The sequence below is a fragment of the Narcine bancroftii genome, chromosome 1 (assembly GCF_036971445.1).
Source record: "Narcine bancroftii isolate sNarBan1 chromosome 1, sNarBan1.hap1, whole genome shotgun sequence".
Classification (NCBI taxonomy): domain Eukaryota; kingdom Metazoa; phylum Chordata; class Chondrichthyes; order Torpediniformes; family Narcinidae; genus Narcine; species Narcine bancroftii.
Window position 1 is genome coordinate 397,124,493 of NC_091469.1, and position 20,144 is coordinate 397,144,636.

Here is a 20,144-nt window from a genome sequence, read left to right on the forward strand (position 1 = left end):
GTTTGAAGCATCTGTCAATTTTGAAGTCTTCCAGCTTATGATAAACCTGTATCCACATGTCCTTTGTTGTACATTGGATTCTGATTTCTCATCATCCCAATCAATCTTTTTTCCTATACAAAGCTTGCAGGATCCTCTCGGCAGTCAGGAAAACTGGTGCTAATATTCCTAGAGGATCGTATATTGAACTGACTATTGATAGAAGCCCCCTTATTGAGAGAGGTCGGTCTTTCAAAATGATTTTGAACTTAAAATCGTCACACTAAATCACCATTATACACTTCACACCCTCTCCACAGGAAGGTTGTCGTGGTCTAAGTCCAAATTCTTCATTAATTTTGCCCTCTCTCTTTCAGGTAAGGCAGCCAATACCTGGTGACTATTACTTGTCCATTTGGTAAGAAGAAAACCTCCTTTGTTGGAGATATCTCTGGACTCATGATAAAGAGCAATTGCTTTGTTTACTGTAGCTGCAGAAGTGAGACAGTCATCCAAATAGAAGTTATTCCTGATGGTTCTTATAGCTTGAGAGCTAAATTGTTCCATATTGTCCTCAGCACACTTCCTAAGTCTCTCCAATTGGAGGCCTTGTCATTCTGTATTCTACCATGTTATGACCATAGTCTCCATCAGGTCACAGTCTTCATTTGGTACATTCATCTGATGGAACATTGCTTGTAATAGTGACAGGATCTTTACAGAATCTAGTTAAGACTCCTATTAATGAACTGAACAAATCTGGACCCTGTAAGAGTTGAGAATTTAGTGAAGCCCCCCCAAACGGTCGCTCCACTATCAAACATCACTCGAAGATTTGTCTTCTTTGGATGCAAAAGCCCATGGTGCGGTGAGTCCTATTTTTTTTGCCATCACCAAGTTCCAAGGTATTATTTGGTACTTTCCCTGCATAACCTTTAAATATCATGTCAGACACATTTGATATAGTCTGAATGAAAGGAAAAATTCTTGAATCTTCTCTTTAAATTCAGTGTATGTTGCTCAATAACACCAATTATCAGGCATGCCTATTTCACTTTTCTTTAAAGGTAATCCAATGCAATAATGATCATTATCCAGCTTCGCAGATTTTGATACTGATTCCAAGAACTGCTGGTCTTCCTGTGAAGGGTCTTGGTTGTCTCTGAGACACACAGGAGAGTCAATCTTGAACTGTTGCTCCCACAGCCTATCAAGGTTAACAATCGATATCTTGTTGACACTTATAGCTGTCTGCTTTTGAACCTAATTTCTTCCTCCTAATATCCAACCAAGCATAGTTTTAACAGTGTAAAGTCCATCTCCCACATTACTTGACATATCTAGTTGTTCCAGAGCTTTTGGTTCATCTGAACCAATCAGCAACTCAATCTCAGAGTTGATTTTGCGTAAACAAACATTTTTCCAAATATATCCATGGTTCAATGTCGTTTTGATGTGGGATGTTTCCTTTACGCACAGGTCTTCTGAGTGTATACGCCTGCGAGTTCACAAAAATTGTTACTATCCAGTCCAGCGATATCTCAGCCTAAAACAACATTGGGTTCAATATGTTTAATTCTCAATAGAATTTTTGATCTTTTTCCTTGAAGATTGAATTTATTCATTAGCCCCACGGTGCAAAATGACGCAATAATTTCTGGGTCAAGAAACTATTGCACTTCCTCTATTGGCCTAGACTTATACAGGTACTATTAAAAGTTTGCAGATGTTCTCACCGGCCCTGGTAAGACAACTTGTCAATACCCGAGGCTTCAGCACTGTTTCATTTGCTTCTTTTCTTGTCATTTGTTCCTTTTCTGTATCCTATTCCTGGAAGATGTGTACCATTTTAGGATGCTTTTGGCTACACATGTCACAGCTGAGTCACTTTTTGCAGATTTTGTGGATGTGTCCTTTGCGCCAACAATCAAAATGAGCTCCCATTTTCCTTTTTAAAAAAAAAAGTGATTTTCTCACTTTTCATCTTCTTTTCCATCTATACACGCTTTTCCAAAGCTTGCTTGTCATTATAGAACAAACATTTGTTGACAACAGGCAAACATTTATTTTCCTTAATTTCTTTGTCCAGCACTGCCAGCGAGATGGCAAATGTACTTTTTAAAATTTTGCTTGAGGATATGTTTTGGACCTCTTAACGTCTACTTACCGATTGAGTGCCTTTGATATTTCCATGCACTGGATCTGTGACAACGTCCACTTGTCCTTCAATGAACTTCATCAAATCCTTAAGTAGCCATTTTATTGCATCTTTTCTGGTATTCAACAACTGAACCTCTCCATAGTTCTCTCATCCGGTAGGGTAATTTATTTAAAATGATTATCTAATTGGTATATATTGCAAGCTCTCGTAGATGGCCAATCTCTGTCATGACATTGCAACATCCTCTTGGAAAGAGGGCATAACTCTGTAAAGCCTTTGTGTCATCCAGTTTTATTGATGACCCCAAAAGAGCCTTAAGTTACAGCAATTTTATATTTGTTGCCAAAATGCTTCTTTAGTAAAAATTTAGTCTTTTTGAATCCTTCGTTCAGAGCCATATGATGACAACTCTTTACAAATTCATGTGGCTGTCCACTCGTGAAGGGTTTCAAATAATATAGACAATCCTCTGAGCTTTGGGTCTTAATTTCAATCCTCTGTTCCAAGTTTTTCGTAAATGCTTGGAATTGAAGTGGATCACCATCAAAAACTGGAATCTTTCCTTTGGGCAGAGAAGAGAGAGGTTGTAACTGAATTAACAATGCAGCCATTTCATTTTTCCTTCTCATTCCTGGGCATAAGTTACTTTGTTCACATGGATTTCTGTTACCTGTTGGGACTGGGTAGTATTCAGCTTCATAAGATGTTATTAGGCTCGGATCTCTATTCATAGGGTTCGTTATTGGGGTTTGAGATTTGGCACCACTCTCCAGGACAAAACATTTCTCATGACCATGGCACTGGCTCAGCCTTGATTTTAATTTTTTTTTCTCTGTTGTCCTTCCTCAAAACATTAGACGGTTTAGATAATTTACTTCAAGCACCAGATACCTCAGAGCCTTCTCACACCCTCGCCTTTGACTCATTAACAGCTATTTTTTTTCTCCGTTCCAGTTGCTCCTTTTGCCTCCTTAGCTATTCCTCTTTCTTTCTTTGCTGTTCCTGTTCCATATAAACCAAATAACATATAACAATTTATTGGCATAAAAACAGGCCATCTCAGCCCTTTAAGTCCATGCCAGTTCACTCAAACAACTCCACTAGATTCCACCCCCCCGCCTATTCTCCGTCCTTAACCCTCCAACCCCCTCCTATCCATGTATATATTCAGCCTCCTCTTAAATGAAAGAATTAACTCTGCCTCAATTATATCCTCCAGAAGATTATTCCATTCAGCCACCACTCTCTCAGTGAAGAAGTATCCTCTAATGTTTCTCCTAAAATTTTGCCCTCTTACCTTCAACTTGTGTCCTCTTGTTTCAACCTCCCCTGATCTCAGGGGGAAGAGTCTACTTGCATCTAGTCTATCTATTCCCTTCATAATTTTAAACACCTCTATCAAATCCCCTCTCGACCATCTACATTCCAATGAATAAAGTCCTAACCTCTTCAATCTTTCTCTGTACTCTAGGTATTTTAAGCCACGCAACATCCTTGCAAATTTTCTCTGCACCCTCTCCACCTTATCTATATCCTACCTATAATTTGGAGACCAGAACTGAACACAATACTCCAAACCTGGCCTCACCAATGCTTTAAACAGTCACAGCATCACTTCCCAGCTCCTATACTCTATGCTATAATTTATAAAGGCTAATATACCAAATGCCTCCTTAACCACTGTCAACATGGGAATCCACCTTCATGGAACACTGCACCATAACTCCAAGATCTCTTTGTTCTTGTGCATTCCCCAATGTCCTCCCCTTTACGACATATGTCCTATTTTGATTATTTTTTCCGAAATGAAGCAGCTCACACTTCTCTACATTAATTCCATTTCTCATCTTTCAGCCCAATTTTCCAGACAAACCAAATTCTTCTGTAATCCCTGAAAACCTTCCTCGCTATCCACCACTCCCTCTATTTTCATATCGTCTGTGTATTTACTTACCTAGTTAACCACCCCATCATCCAAATCATTAATATTAATTATGAACAACAGGGGACCTAGCACCGATCCTGGAGGCACACCGCTCATCGCAGGCTTCCATCCTGACAGACAGTTGTCCACCATGACCCCAATCCTGCAGCACCACACCCTTCTCCAGTGATTGTTGAAAAATCACTGACCTCCCTTTGTAGCTGTTCCTTCTGCTCTTCCGTTAGTTCTCCTAAGGCATATTCATCCTTGAGCCATTCTTGTTCTGTTTCAAGAGCGGCCTTTTCAGTCTTAACTTTGACACACGTAGGTGCAGTACTTGAAACACTGGAGTTTGTGCTAGACCTCCACTTGCTTTTTCTGATTCCAGTATTTGACACACTATTTTCTTGTCACACATCATCCTGTATGTCAGATATTGTCTTAATATCTGACTTTAGTCTCACTTTTGGATTGTCCATCCTCCACACCACCATCTTGTGGCATACCTTCAAATACTTCTAAATGGCTGATCATAGATTCTGTAAATGGTTTTTGCCTTACTTCTGTGGGATTTATATTCCCAGCAGCAGAAACCTTCTCTCTTTCTATTGCCCCATTCAATCTTGCTTGAAGAATAGTTTTATTTCCACTTGTATCTAATCGTCACTTTTGCAATTCTTCTTTAAGATCTGTGACCTTCATCTTCTCAACAGGTAGCTCCTCAGATGCTGCAGCTTCAGAGCCAGCTGCTATATTATCCATTCAGATGCACTCATACATCAAACATGCACAATAATAGCTCCAAAACAAAAACAATCCTCAAACGACAAGTGGCACTTTCTTCAAACTGTGTTCTAACATACAATAAACACACGGAAAGAATCCTTTAGTAAGGCTTATACTTCTTCAATAGCCTTAGTGATGCTGTTGACGATCGTACCTCCTGGTTTTAAAAGACTCTAAACAGAGTCCAGTCAATCCCGTTTGAATTTCATATCCAATTTCAAACATTCTATTGTCTTAAATTCCATTTTTTATTGACTATTTTCCTTTATAATTGCTTGGAGGATATTAGAATGTTGTGGTTGTCTATGACTCATTCAAACAAATCCACACTAAAGTTGAGTTTTTCAGAGATAATGAAATATTGTTGATGTTATTATCAGTTGCTAACTGTTGTTACAAGCCATTTAAAAATTGTTATACAGTGCTAAAATTTGTTAAACAATCAATAAATTGTTGGAACAAAACTAATTCCTATTTCATAGAACAAAGTTTATTTAACTAATATGTGTAACCCCTAACGAACTATAAGACCTTGGCTTGAAGACGTTGCTAGCTGTCACTCAAAAGAACATGTAAACAATCACTACTCACAGACTGCTTGCAACTTTCAATTCACTTTAACCATTACAGGGCCCTTTCAATCTAGCTCCATGCCAAACATGATGACTATCCCATTTGGCTGCATCAGACCCACATCCCTATGTCCCTTTCCTATCTAAGTTCTTGCCTTTTAAATGATGTAAACTTTTCTGCACCTACCACCTCCTCTGGCATCTCATTCCATACAACTAGCACAATCTGTGTGAAAAACCTACCCCTCAGATCTGCTTTGAATTTCTCCACTCTCATCTAAACCTATGCCCTTCTAAACTCTCCTGCATTAGGAGAAAGACAGACGACCCATCCTATCTACACTCCTCATAATCTTATAAACCTCTGCAATGTCACAACTCGGCTTCCCACATTTCAATGAGAATAAAACCAATCTCTTTTTAAAACTGGCATTCCAAGCAACATCCTGATGAATCTCTTTTACACTCACTCTATTGCAAATACATAGAGAGGAGACCAAAACTGTACTTGATTCTCCAAGTGAGAAAGAACCAATGTTTTATACAGCTACAACGTGATGTTATAACTCAGTTCCAATGTCTTGGCCTTTGAAGACAAGCTGAAAATCTTCTTGACCCAACAATCTGTATCACTACTTTCAGTAAACCTTTCATGTGGAACCCGAGACCCTTTTGTATATCAACATTCCTAAATGTACTGCCATTTACTGTATACATTCCACCAAAATTTGACTCCCCAAAGTATTGGTGCACATTTGTGTGCATTAAATTCCATCAGGGGTCCTGCCTGATGTTGTCCATGGGAAATTGTAGCTCACAAATCAGATTGAGTTTTTGAAGGTGACCAAGGTGGTAATGAGGGAGGGCAATTGGGATGATCTACATGGCCTTTGATGAGGTCCTCCATGGTTAGATTGTCTGGAAGCTTGGACCAAAGGGATCCAAAATTAGTTAGCCAATGCGTGACTGGAAAGTCTGCAGATCACAGTAAAATTGGCACCAGGCGGATATCAAGGAAAGTTATCTAAAGTTACAATAGGATCTAGATCAACTAGGAATGTGGGTAAAGTGAAGTAATGCAGTTTAGAAAATTAAACCAAGACCAGATCTGTATAGTAAGCAGCTGAACCCTTGAAGCATTGATGAACAGAGAGATCGAGGGATACAATTTCATAGTTCCCTGAATATGATGGACAGTAGACAAGGTAGTAAAGAAGGTGTATGGCATGGTTTTCTTCATTGGTGGTGGTGCTGAATACAAGAATTAAGCCATCATATTATAGCTTTTAGGTGACCGTATATTGCAAGAAAGATACAATTAAATGAGAGGGTGCAGAAAAGATTTATAAAGATGGTACCAGGACTGGAGAATTTGAGTTACAAGGAGAAACTGGATGAATGAGGACTGTTTTTCCTGCCAATATGTTTCCAAAATCATAAGGGGTTGAGGTAAGGTGAACTGTCACATCCTTTTTTCCAGGGTGGGGAAGTGAAACTAAAAGGCATAGCTTAAGTGAGAGGGGAAATATTTAAAGGGGACCTGTGAGACAACCTTTTCTAACAGTGGTGGTGGGTAGAAGGAATGAGCTACCAGAGGAAGTGGTATATGACAACATGTAAAAGATATTTGGATAGATATATTAATTCTCAACAGTGATTCTCAAACTTTTTCATTCCATTCACATGCCACTTTAAGTATTCCCCATGCCATAGGTGGTCTGTGAATAGTAAGGGATTGCTTAAGGTGGTATGTGGGTGGAAAGAAAAACTTTGAAAACCATAGTTTTTAATCGTACCCAATTGATTCGTTATGTGCACGGTTTCATAACTCCAAAGGAAATGGGCCAATGACAATTTTTCTCAAGCAAAATATTTCAGTAACAATTGGGTCTAGAGCAGTGGTTCTCAACCCTCCCTTCCCACTCACCTACCACCTTATGCAATCTCTTACTAATCACAGAGCACTGATGGCATAGGGATTACTTAAGCCCCTTTCACACTTGCCAGTGATCCCAGGAATGGAACACCAATCAGCCTTTAAAGTGGCAAGTGTGAAAGCAAAATCTGCTCAATGCCGGCATCAGATTATGTTATCTCACGCCAGAGATTGCTGGACCCCTAGTACAATCCCCGGCATTTGCAGATGCTGGTGTTGAGATCATACAATTGTGAAACAGGCACTTCCTATTAAAGGTAGAACAGACCAAACACTGGGGATAATCTTTCCAAGTGTGAAAGCGTTCAGTGTCCCAGTTAGGAGTGGTCTAGTGTGAAAGGCCAAACTTTCATTCCTATCCTGGGACACTGAATAGCCAATTTACTCCATTGCATGTGTGAAAGGGGCTTTAAAGTGGAATGTGAGTGGAAAGAAAAAGATTGAGAACAACTGGTTTAGAGGGAAATGGGCCAAATACAGGCAAATGTGACTCTCTCGGGTAGACCCCCTGGTCAGCACAGACTCGTGGGGCTAAAAGGTTGTTCCATGCCATTTCACTCTCTGACCTCTGAATTGCCTTTTACAGAATAATCCCCTATTCACTGAATGTGAATACCAGTTAAATATTGAAGACTAAAAGTTGAAGTGTAAAAGATGAAGAGAGTTTATTTTGGCCTGAATCAAGCTAACTAGACTTTCCCCTCATTCTCTTCCTAAAATTAAAACAACTACTTAAAAGACTTGTTCCACATATCATTTGAGCCTTGAGTTTTTGCCCTCCTCCATGATGGTCACCAAATACCTCACACAAATCATACATTTTTCATGCCTGCATTCAGGTAGCCCTATCCTGACTTCTTCTGACTGCCACAGTCATTTTGAAGACAATAACCACATAACTGGAAATGAACTTCTAAGGGGAGATTTTAATCCTGGACAAACATTTTAGGATATCTGTTTGTGCTCTAACAGTTGAAACTGCCTTGGCAGATATTTAATCCTACCAATACACTCTCATTTGTATGTTTAGGTTATTGTTTTTTAATTATTTTTTTAGTGCTGTACTATTGCACAAAAATAGGGAGAGATGAGCTCATATGGCTTATATTCTTTGCTGGCTGAATGTCGAGATTAGTTTTTGAGGAAGGTTGGCTCCCTTTCTTAGAACCTTGATTTTTAACCCAACCTCCTCAGTAATAGTTTTACATGAAATATTGCTGTAGCAAACTGACAAGGATTAAGTCACTTGGTGATTTTTACACTTACATTTGTAAAATTCTCAAATGGTGTAAGATCTGCTGTGAGCATAGCAAAACCCATCTCTTTTCAGGTGTTACAGTACCGATGGTTTCAGTGCCTTCATGAAAACAGCAAGTTTTGTAGTGGGATAAGTTTTATCTGTGTAATAATGTAAATTTAAATTTACATTTCATTGAGATATTCAAAAGTGAAAGTGATATCAATTGCCCATTTGCTATCCTTTGATTCGCAAGCCCTTAACAACCTTTCTGTTTATTGAACATGGTAATAAATCTAACCCCAGTGAGATTTCATTGCTGTCACCATCCTGCAGCCCAGCAAGATCATTGTGATCAATCAAAAAGAAAAATATTTCACTAATCCAATGTAAGATTATTATTAATACAGAATTTTTTTTCTCTATTAATGGCCTAGATTCCCTGTGATCTGGATGTCATTTATTAATAATTTTCAAAGAATTAAATCAAAATCTGTAATTTGCATAATAGATATGTCTTGACATTTCTGATCAAACTCTTTTGTAATCAAAGTGTTATAGATCATTTCAGTGTAAAATGTGGCCATTTTGGCCTATTGTAAATGTAATTTTCTTTGGAAAAAAACTTATCAATCCCTTTGCCCTATCCTTTTGCATCAATTTTGTGATTTGTTTTCTTTTTGAGAACTTTCTTAATTCTATTTTGAAGTTGGATTTGCTATTGTTATGACTTAACCAGCAGCAATAGAAATTCAACAAGACAATGGTATCTTCAAAACAATAATTTTCATCAACACCGATTAAATAATATAAAATCTTACTTAACTCTAAACATAACCCCACTATGCGCAAACTTGTATTATATGTGTGTGTGGCAAAACCCAAACTGTTATAGTTCAGGTAAATTTCTGAAGAGATTATTTTAAAGTTCAGTCTCAGAAAGCTTTTGTGTTGAAACTTAGTCTTTAAAACTGCCGTTTGAAACTTCTCAAACTCACAAATTCCTGTAGTTTTGTTTCCGAGAAATGTTTATTCATATGAATTATTTTCCACAAATTCCCTTCTCTTGCATGGAGGCTCTGGAATCTGTTTCACATGAAGATTTCACAAAACCAGCAAGGGTTAAATGAAGTGACCATTACAAAGGGACATGGTAGAACTGCTCTCTTTTGGCAAAAAAGACAGTGAAGGGCTCTTCTTCATTGCCACTGATTTTGTGCATCCCACACACAATAGGACCTCTCTCAGGCTTCAGATGAAGCGGATACAATATCAAATGTGTCCCCTTGAAGTGTCTTTAAACACACGACATGACATCACTACTGATTTTGTTTGAAGTCTCATCCCTTCCAGAAGTATGAGCTGATGGATCTGATTTGTTTGCTCAGGTCATAAGCAGATAGATTTGTGTGTACACAAATCATTGAAGCAAAAGCCAGCTTGTTTGAACAGATGCTGTCTCTCAACAAACACCACTGTCTTCAGTTTCCATGAAGAATCACTTCAGTTTTATGACTGTTTTTGCACCTTCAACCAAACAATGGATTAACTGACCTTTCAACTTCCAAAATTTTGTCTGTGTCTGTCTGTCTAACCCACAAAATAACTTCACTAAAATAACATTTTGACTTTTCCTAAAGATTAATAAAAGCACAATTCTATCACACTATCATTTCATGTTATACATTCGGTGGTGGTACACCACCGGCCTACTGCAGGGGGCAACCTCTGTACCTGCAGGAGTGTAAGGGGACAGGACAACACCTGGCCGGCTGTCAATCACCCTCCAGGATGTAAGCCTGCACCGGCCTCCCGAATCTCATTCAGGGTTACTTCAGCTACAGCCAACCTGGCTCTATGGAAGTCTTTGTGGATTAAAGCCTGTTGAACCGTCTTTACCTTGTGTCTGATTCTGGCTAACAGCGCACCACACATTCCTAATGACAATAACACACTGGATCAAAAAATCTTTCTTTGCTCTGCCACTCACTTTGAATCTGTGACTTCTATTTACCAAGCCTATCAAATCTATCTCCCCTCATTTTTCTCCCCTCCAGAGAGTAAAATCCTAATTAGCAAGCCCATGCAGTTAAACTTCTTGTTCTCTATCTACTGTCATAAAAGCTACTTGTCATTTTGAACAACTTCATCCAAATACTTCACCATGCTAAGGACATTTTTCCATCTAATTGAATTTCCTCATTCCTGGCATTGTAGAAAAGCTCATATTTACACTCTTCAAGGTACTGGTCCCCTAAATAAAGTTTGGTGCCTCAAACTGAAGTCACTATTCCAGCTTTGGCGGAATCACTGACTTATAAATGTTTGGTACAAAAACAAGTATGATGTAATTACTCATCTACGTAGGTAAGTTTCAAATGCTTATTATTTTTCTGATTCATTTGCTCAGTTACTTTCAAAAATTTGTTCACATACAGTCATGTGTGTCTCTTTTTATTTCCTTAAAATATGATAGATTATAATGATTTATAGTTTGTGTGCGTGTGCCTACCATCAGGAAAGAGGTATAGGTGCCACAAGACTAGCACTACCATGTACAGGAAGAGCTACTACCCCTCCCCCATCAGACTCCACAACATCAAACTCACTCAGAGACTCATTTAAAGACTTTTGCACTTTTTCTCTCTCTCTGTATTGCACAGGTTTTTTTTACATTTCTTTATTTGTTGAGCTGTGTAGTTCTGGTGCACCACCAATAAAACAATTCGAATTTGATTGGGAATATGTTGCAGATGTGAACAAAATCTGCATGTTGAACAGATTCGGGCAGCACGATTCATGCAGCAGTAATTGCAATGACAGTACCAATGACGAGGGTTTGAACCCGGCGCTGTCTGTAAGCAGCGTATACGTTTTTCTCGTGACCTGCGTTAATTTTTTCCAGGTGCTCTGGTTCCTTCTCACCCTCCAAAACATACAGGTTAATTGGGTGTAATTGCTCAGCATAGATTTCATGTGCCCCAAGGGTTTTCTACTGTGCTGTATTGTTAAAGTTACAAATATTACATCATAAATTTATTAGACTCTGAAGCATATCTTGAGATAAATGCTAGATATAAACAATTCAATTAGATTCATCTTGTGCAACTACCAGTACCATATTTAAGATCTGGTACATGAGATTATGAGGGTCTTGGATAGGGTGGATAGCCAACACAATTTTCTTGGGACAAAAATAGCAAATACCGGAGGCCATCTATTTAAAGTGAGTGGAGGAAAGTTTAGGGGAGATATCCAAGGTAATTTTATACTCCGAGAGAGGTGGCTGCTGGAATGTATTGCTGGGGGTGGTGAGGGAGACTGGTACAATAAGGTAATTCAAAAGACTCTCAGATAGGCACGTAGATGTAAGAAAAATGGAAGGTTGCGTGTGAGGTAGAGAAAAATTAGAGAGTAATGAAGTATGTTTACATAGGTCGGCAAAATATCAAGGGCTGAAGGCCCTGAACAGTGTTATAATTTTACATATTCTATTTCTGCTCCATGTATATTTAATTATCCCTTAGACAACCAACTGAAAAACCTCACAAAGATAAGCGTATACAGAGCCGTTGTCATACCCACACTCCTGTTCGGCTCCGAATCATGGGTCCTCTACCGGCACCACCTACGGCTCCTAGAACGCTTCCACCAGCGTTGTCTCCGCTCCATCCTCAACATCCATTGGAGCGCTCACACCCCTAACGTCGAGGTACTCGAGATGGCAGAGGTCGACAGCATCGAGTCCACGCTGCTGAAGATCCAGCTGCGCTGGATGGGTCACGTCTCCAGAATGGAAGACCATCGCCTTCCCAAGATCGTATTATATGGCGAGCTCTCCACTGGCCACCGTGACAGAGGTGCACCAAAGAAAAGGTACAAGGACTGCCTAAAGAAATCTCTTGGTGCCTGCCACATTGACCACCGCCAGTGGGCTGATAACGCCTCAAACCGTGCATCTTGGCGCCTCACAGTTTGGCGGGCAGCAGCCTCCTTTGAAGAAGACCGCAGAGCCCACCTCACTGACAAAAGGCAAAGGAGGAAAAACCCAACACCCAACCCCAACCAACCAATTTTCCCTTGCAACCGCTGCAATCGTGTCTGCCTGTCCCGCATCGGACTGGTCAGCCACAAACGAGCCTGCAGCTGACGTGGACTTTTTACCCCCTCCATAAATCTTCGTCCGCGAAGCCAAGCCAAAGAAAAAGAAGTCAGGAAATAGAATAGATTTTTCATTTGGTTAAGTAACTTAATTCAAAAAAAAATCTCTGGTTCATCATCTACGTGATCATTTTCATTCCACAAACAAGGCAAATGGATTTGTGTTTGTACAGGAAATCACCAAGGTGATTTGTCTTTTTTGTGGTACATATATTTAAATGATATGGATTTGTGTTCTACAAACTGAAACAGAATTGAAAGTCAAATGAGGTGCTGAGCTTAAACTAATGAATATACATGGATTCATTCATCATTGCAGGAGGGTGGGGGGGCTAAATCCTTTAGTCATATATTAGTCAGACCACAGTGCCCCAGCTATCTCAAGCAGATGGAATTAAAAGTGGCCAGTCTTTCTACAAATGATTGGTAGCTTGATTACTGAAAGTTTCTGCTAACAACTTGCCAATGTATTCACAGATATCTTCAACATCTCACTTTGGCAATTCGTGGTATCCAGTTGTTTCAAAAAGGCCTCAATCCTAGTAGTCCCCAAGAAGCCTGCCTAAATGACTACAAGCCAGTGGCACTCATATCCACAGGGATGAAATGTTTTGAGAGACTGGTGTTGAAGATTATCACCTCCTGCCTGAGCAGTGACATGGACCCATTACAATTTGCTAGTGCGGATGTCATCTGATTGGATCTATACAAAATCCTAGAACACCTGGATAGCAAAGCCAAATACATCAGGATGTTCTTTATCAGCTACAGTTCAGCATTCAACATCACCATCCTCTCAAAAGTGATAAGTAAACTCCAAGACCTGGGCATCAATACTCAACTGTGTAATTGGATCCTGGATTTCCTCACCTCTAGACCCCAATCAATGAGGATTGGTAAGAAGATCTCCTCCACAATCTCCATTAGTACTGCAGCACCACAGGTACTGAGCCCCCTGTTCAACACACTTTGCATCTATGACTGTGTGGCTCAGTACGAAATCAACATCTACAAATTTGCTGATGATGTCACAGCAATGGGTTGTTAAAAAAGGGCAATGCACCAGCATCCACAAGAGAGATTGAAAGCATTGCTGAATGATTACTAACAACAAACTTGCTCTCAATGTCACCAAAACCAAAGAGCTAATTGTAGACTTTAGGAAGAGAAAACCAGAGGTGTACGATCCAGTGATCATTGGGGGATCAGAGGTGGAGAGGGTAAGCAAATTTAAATTCCTGGGAGTCACTATCTCAGAGGATCTTTCTTGGACCAACACAACTAATGTCATCGTGAAGAAACCACATCAGTGCCTCTACTTCCTCAGGAGTTTGCGGATGTTCACTATGTCAATGAAAACTTCTACAGATGTGCAGTGGAAAGGGTGCTGACCAACGGCATCATGGCCTGGTATGGGGCACCTATACCTTTTGAGCGGAAAACCCTGCAAAGGTAATGGTCACAGTCCAGTACTTCACACGCAATATGCTCTACACCATCAAGAGAAGAGAACACTGCCATCAATCATCAAAGACACCACCCAGGACATGCTCTGTTCTCGCTGATGCCTTCAGGAAAGAGGTACACAAAGCTCGTACCACCAAGTTCAGGAACTGTTGCTACCTCACCACCATCAGTCTCTGAGACAACAAACTCAGTCAGAGATTTATTTAAGGACTTTGACTAATTGCAGTCAGGTTGTTTACTTTTCTTTCTTTGTTTACATTTCACTCATTTGGATACCTCTCTTTTGTGGAGTACAGTTCATTGCACTACTGATATGTAGAAATTCTACCTGGCCCAGAGGAAAAACTCTCAGGGTTGCATGTGATGTCATGTACTATATGCTCTCTGACAATAAACCTGAACTTTGAACTTTAACCTCTCATCTTGTTCACAGTGCTAATTCAGAATATTAACTCTGTGCTTTTTCATAAAATTCTGATGCACAAGTCCCACTGTCTGTTTTAAGAGATTGAAGTGATAGAGCTGGAAGTAGTTTTCATTCACTATCCATTTATAAACATCTTTCAGGAAAGCTTTTAACACATGACTGTAATCAAGAAGCAGACAGCAGGTCGAGTGAGAGGGAACATGACGATTGGCAGAGAGACTATAGTTTTTGTGCAGATGGGGCGGGCAGATGGTCACTCAAGAGGAATGATCGCGGAGAAGAGCAGCAAGAAAGGAACTGTAGTGGTGGATGGGACCAGAGCTTGTTGATAGAATGGCCTGCTGGAAGCAGATGGCCTTTGTTTCAACAGATGGAAATGTTGTATTCTTCTTGACCCACATCAGTGCAATAAATGCATTCATTGTGTGTCTTCTTATCCTTCATTACCTGCTCTTGTATGGTTCCAGCCTGAAAGTAATACCATTCAAGCCAGAACATTGTACAACCGATCTTTAACTTCAAGAATACCAATATGTTTGTCCTCTGACAGAAATCAATATATTTTCAACTGGAAGATGTTATCATGATCAACTTCATTTGAAGGACCAAATTGATTGTATGGATTTATTTTTGAAATTAAGCTAACACTCTTGAACTGGGCATATAATATATCCATGCAGCTACCAGCTTTACAGTGAATATAGCTTTGGCACCCAAATGACAATTTAAGTGGTTCAAGGGTTACAAATTCACCATAATGCAGGCTATAAAATTCTGTCAAACTATTTTGTCAAACAGCAGAGTTCAAAATATTCCCAATTCTATATTATGTAAGAAAAAAACAATTGCAATGAGAAATCAAAAACCTTGCCATGTGTTCCCCTGCTATATTTCTGAGCAAGTAATGGCTGTCTGCTTCAGCTGAGGTCAGCTGACTTGAAGACTATAAGCTGAAAACAAGGCACTTTTTATTATTTAGTACCTTTTTAACATAAAGAATGAAGATGCTTGGAACATTTGTAAAATATTAACTATATAACAATTTGTATAAATTCAGCACAAGTTGAATTTGACGTCAGATAATATTCCACCTGATGAAAATTGTTACCTGTAGTTATTGCAGATATGAGAGGATTCACAGTCCTTCTCTTCAAAGAGTGTATCAGGACAATCATGACCTCCATTTGATGGTAATTGAATGATGATGCGATGGCGAGATTGTTTTGCTATAGTATCATCTCCTGTGAATAATGAAATATCACAATGGTTCATGAATGAGGCTTAGATTCTTTGCAGTGTTCAAAGTTTAATGAAAAATTTAACTTGGAGATTGCCACCTTCTACCTACAGTTCAGGAATCAATACTTTTGTTCCAATCCAATGTTCAATAAGAGCTCATGTGCACAGTTTTGATTAAGTAGATAAGGAAATATTGTTTTCGTTGGTCAATAATCAAAGAAAAAAGGTTGAAGCAGGTCAGGTGACTGTCCTTGCATCTGAACAGACCATTCTGACAAAGCTGGTAAACAGGTTGTGGAATTCAAAAGTGAGTCCAAATGCCTAGAAGGACATTATAGTGCTGTTTTTGAGTTTGCACTGTTTCTTAAGAACATTGGAGGAGACCAACAGCAGATGGGTCAGAGTGGGAGTGGATGTAGAATGAATATGACTGACTGGAAACTTTGCACTGCTTTTATGGCCTGATCATGTTTTTTTTTAAATGAAGTTTTTTTTGTGAATATTTTATTTAAATTTTTGTACATGTATTAATATCCAAATACACAAATATTCAAATCAGTTGTACATGCTACAAATTATACCCCAATAAACCACACCAACCTCCTCCCCCAAATTATAATCCCCAAAAGAGGAAAAAAATGGAAAGAAAAAAGATAGAAACTAAAGAACAGAATAGTTAGAAAAATTAAGAAAAAAAAATCCTGGTTACCAAAATATCTCACCATTCACACAACTTTGCCTTCTCAATATCATCATTTATTTATCCCAAGGAGATAGCAAGGTTTCATGATGTTCAGGGAAAGCTCTTTATAAATTCATACCTACTGCAAGTATGAGCATCAAATTATCAGAAAGATATATTTATTCCTTAAATTATATATAATTTTCTCGAGGTATATAATTGTATATTTCTGCATCCCATCTTTGCATTCCGAAAAGGGAATCTGATTTATATGTCACTGCTATACATTTTCTTATTTTTTTATGAAGTTGTCTGTAAATCTACATTGGGTTTCTCTGATGTAGCAAGACAACACTGTATAGAATACATGAGATTGAAAGAACACATTTATTTCAGATTCTGACTTGCTGAATGTTTCCAGCATTTAAAGTTTAATTTAATGTCAGCCATCTTAACTCTCTCTTTCTCCCTACATATGCTTAATTTTTTTTCTCTTTTGCTTTGTATTTTCAGCAATTTCTGTGCTCTACCTCTCTTTATTCCAGCATGCTCTTTTAGTTTTTATTAACTACAAATTGATCTCATTTGATTATACAACTTTGGTTTCCCTCATCACAGACATTCCCTCTTTTTTCTCTGCTGTTCTTCTCTGCAATTAAAAATAAAATGTTTTCTTACTTCTGTAGTTCTAATGAAGGGTTATTAATGTGAAATATTAACTATTTCTCTCTCCACAGAATGCAGCCTGATGTGTTGAATATTTCCATTATTTCTGGTGTTTTTTTTTTTAAATCAGCTTTAGTCTTTGCTTCTGCTTTGATTTTAAAAAGTTGAAATTTTTAATGGATCTTTTAAATAGCAAGCTGTTAGGAAATTATACTGTGGTAGCAATGATATTCAGCAAGTGGTTGAATATTAATGCAAGTATTGCAGTAGGCAAATGCAACACTAAAATGTAGTGCATAATAATATTCCTTTTCAAAAGCCACATAAGAAAAACCCAGATTTTTTTATGGTGGTACCTGATGAATGGACAATTGGATATGATTCATTAAAGAGAACAATATCTGGATTTATGAATCTGATCTTGCTGACAAATATATTTAGATTTATATGTACAGGATGATAATGCCCTTCTGGCCAACGAGCCTGTGCTGCCCAGTTACATCCAAATAACCTACAACCTCAGTACGTTTTGAAGGGTCGGAGGAAACGGAGACACCCAGAGAAAACCCACGGGAACACAGGGAAAATGTACAAACTCCTTATGGACAATGCGGGATTAGAATTCCTGTCCATGGTACTGTAACAGTGGTGCATCAACTGAATCGTGAACCACGCCATCCCCAATCTCTGCTAGGACTCATAGTTTTCTTATTTGTTTCTTAATTCTTTTGTAATCAATCTTTATGAATTTCACCTCTATGAACTCTGGTTCAATTAATATTATTCTCAGTTTTGATTCTGTAATTTGTCAGTTCAAGTCCCACTCCAAGAATGTCACGTTGTCACCAATAAAACACTGCTCTGTCACATTCACTGCTCTACAAGCTAAAGAGTATTTTATTCTGACAGAATGTGTTCAGCCAGTGAATGAAATTTCATTTGGGCTTGCTTTAATTTTTATTTCTGAAAAATGTATTGCCACATTTTGACATATGTAATTTGTGCTTTCCATTTGAATGGGACATGACCACACCATTACACAGCTGCATCTAGATACGCAAAACATTCGCCACTCTTGTGACATTCAGTCAAGCATGTGCAGTTGGTGGATAGTGTAAACCATGAGTACAGAAGCAGGCCTTCTCAGTGAATGTGAGGCTGAGACCTAACGAGCCTGATTAGGCACATAATCGTGGAGTCAGGCACTTGACATGAGCTGCAGATTGACCCTTCAGATTTTTAAGCATCAACTCCTAGCCAGGTGCTCAGATTCCTCATCTCCATTGCTTAGCCTTGATTTCACCAGTAGCTTATGATCTCACCTACCTCCCTACTAATCCATTGATTTCATTCTTGACATTTTGACCTTCTTCTCTGCCCTTGCAAAGCTAGATGATATGGAATTATATGAGAAAAGGACTTCATGCACATACAGACAGGAATCACCTTGGGTCTCATATGCAGGCCCATTAATAAACCACATGCTAGGCTACCATACATTATATATCCAGCTTGGAAAAACTGCTTGCCCCTAAAATCTTTAATATATGTAAGAAAGAAATACAGATGAGTTTAAAAACCATTGATCCCAGTGGAGAAAAGCTCTAAAGGAAGAGCATCTTGCAATATCTTGAGATGCATCCCATGATATCTGCCTATAATTTAATAATATTAATGGAAGGAAAATCATGGCTGCCAGTTTGTGATTTCCCAACAGACATTCCTTCCAGGCATCATATTATTGAATTACCGCAAATGTAACTTGATTCTTTTCATCACAATCCAAATAATCTGTGCACTTAACCCACCTTTGGATTTTCTGATGATTTTTTATTACCACTAGAGGGTCATCTCTGATGAAAATCTGTGTTTGTTTTTGGGAAAACTGGTCTCTAGGATTGTGCTTAACTCACACTTGTTTCTAATTTTGGGAGTGGGGGGGGCGAAGCATGTGTACGTGTGCCACGTAGATGCCACATAAACTGAAAAAGGAAATATCGCTGCTGAAAAACAAAAACTCAATGGGTTAGCTCTCTAATTCTTTTCTTCCCCCTATGAGACTAAATCTTGCTTAGCCCTCTGTCTCTTCCTTCTTTTGCCTCATATCCTCTTAGTATTTATTCCATTCCACCCCCCACATCACCTGTATTCACTTATCACTTGCGAACCTGTGCTCCTCCACACCCTTTTCATTCAGGTGCCTGCCCGTTTCTTGCTATTCCTCATCAAGGATTTTGGGCCGAAACATTTACTTTCTACTGGCTTCTGTGGACGCTGCCTGACCTGCTGATTTTCTCCAGAATTTTGTGTTTTACTAGGTAGATGCTGATCACTTTCTCTTGATACAATTTGATTCCCCAATTCTACTGTAATTAATGGAATGAAAGTCAGAGGAATTTAAAAACTGGATCTACTCACCCATTTTTCCAGCCAGGTAGTAAATACATTTGTTCTGGGACATGGAAACAGAGTGTGTATAATTTGAGTCCATTACAACAGGGTCCCAAAATTGGTGTTCAGACCAAATTTGTTCAATTTGAGCTTAGGTTTGTGAGATATTTTCAAATATAAATGTATGTGTGGCAAAGGTTGAGAGCAAGTTGTGGATGTAATGGGATGTGGAATGGTGTCAAAGCGTATTCTTGATGCTCTTGGTTTCACAACAGTGATTTTGGATGAATAAAGCATAAACCCATTAAAAAGCCTAAGTTAACCTAGAATTTTTTTTTAATTGTCATTTAACAAAAGGGGCCCATGTTTGAGTAGATGGCTGCTAATAATGCCAGAAAAATTCAGTCCATGCCTGATATAGTTATCTGGGCTGGCTGTTGGTTGGTTACACACTTTTTACACTATTAAAGCAGAATCAAACAAGACCAAGGTTTTCCAAATGTTTGAAATATTATC

At 38.8% G+C, this 20,144-nt stretch overlaps 1 protein-coding gene across 1 annotated transcript in view; it reads right to left on the reverse strand.

The window, feature by feature from the left end:
* The window catches only part of thsd7aa (thrombospondin, type I, domain containing 7Aa), a 414,658-nt gene that overhangs the window by 79,965 nt on the left and 314,549 nt on the right, over positions 1-20,144 (reverse strand). The window contains exon 10 of the mRNA XM_069913740.1: positions 15,759-15,891. Coding sequence (XP_069769841.1) covers positions 15,759-15,891 — 133 coding nt within the window. The remainder of the gene's footprint in view (positions 1-15,758; positions 15,892-20,144) is intronic.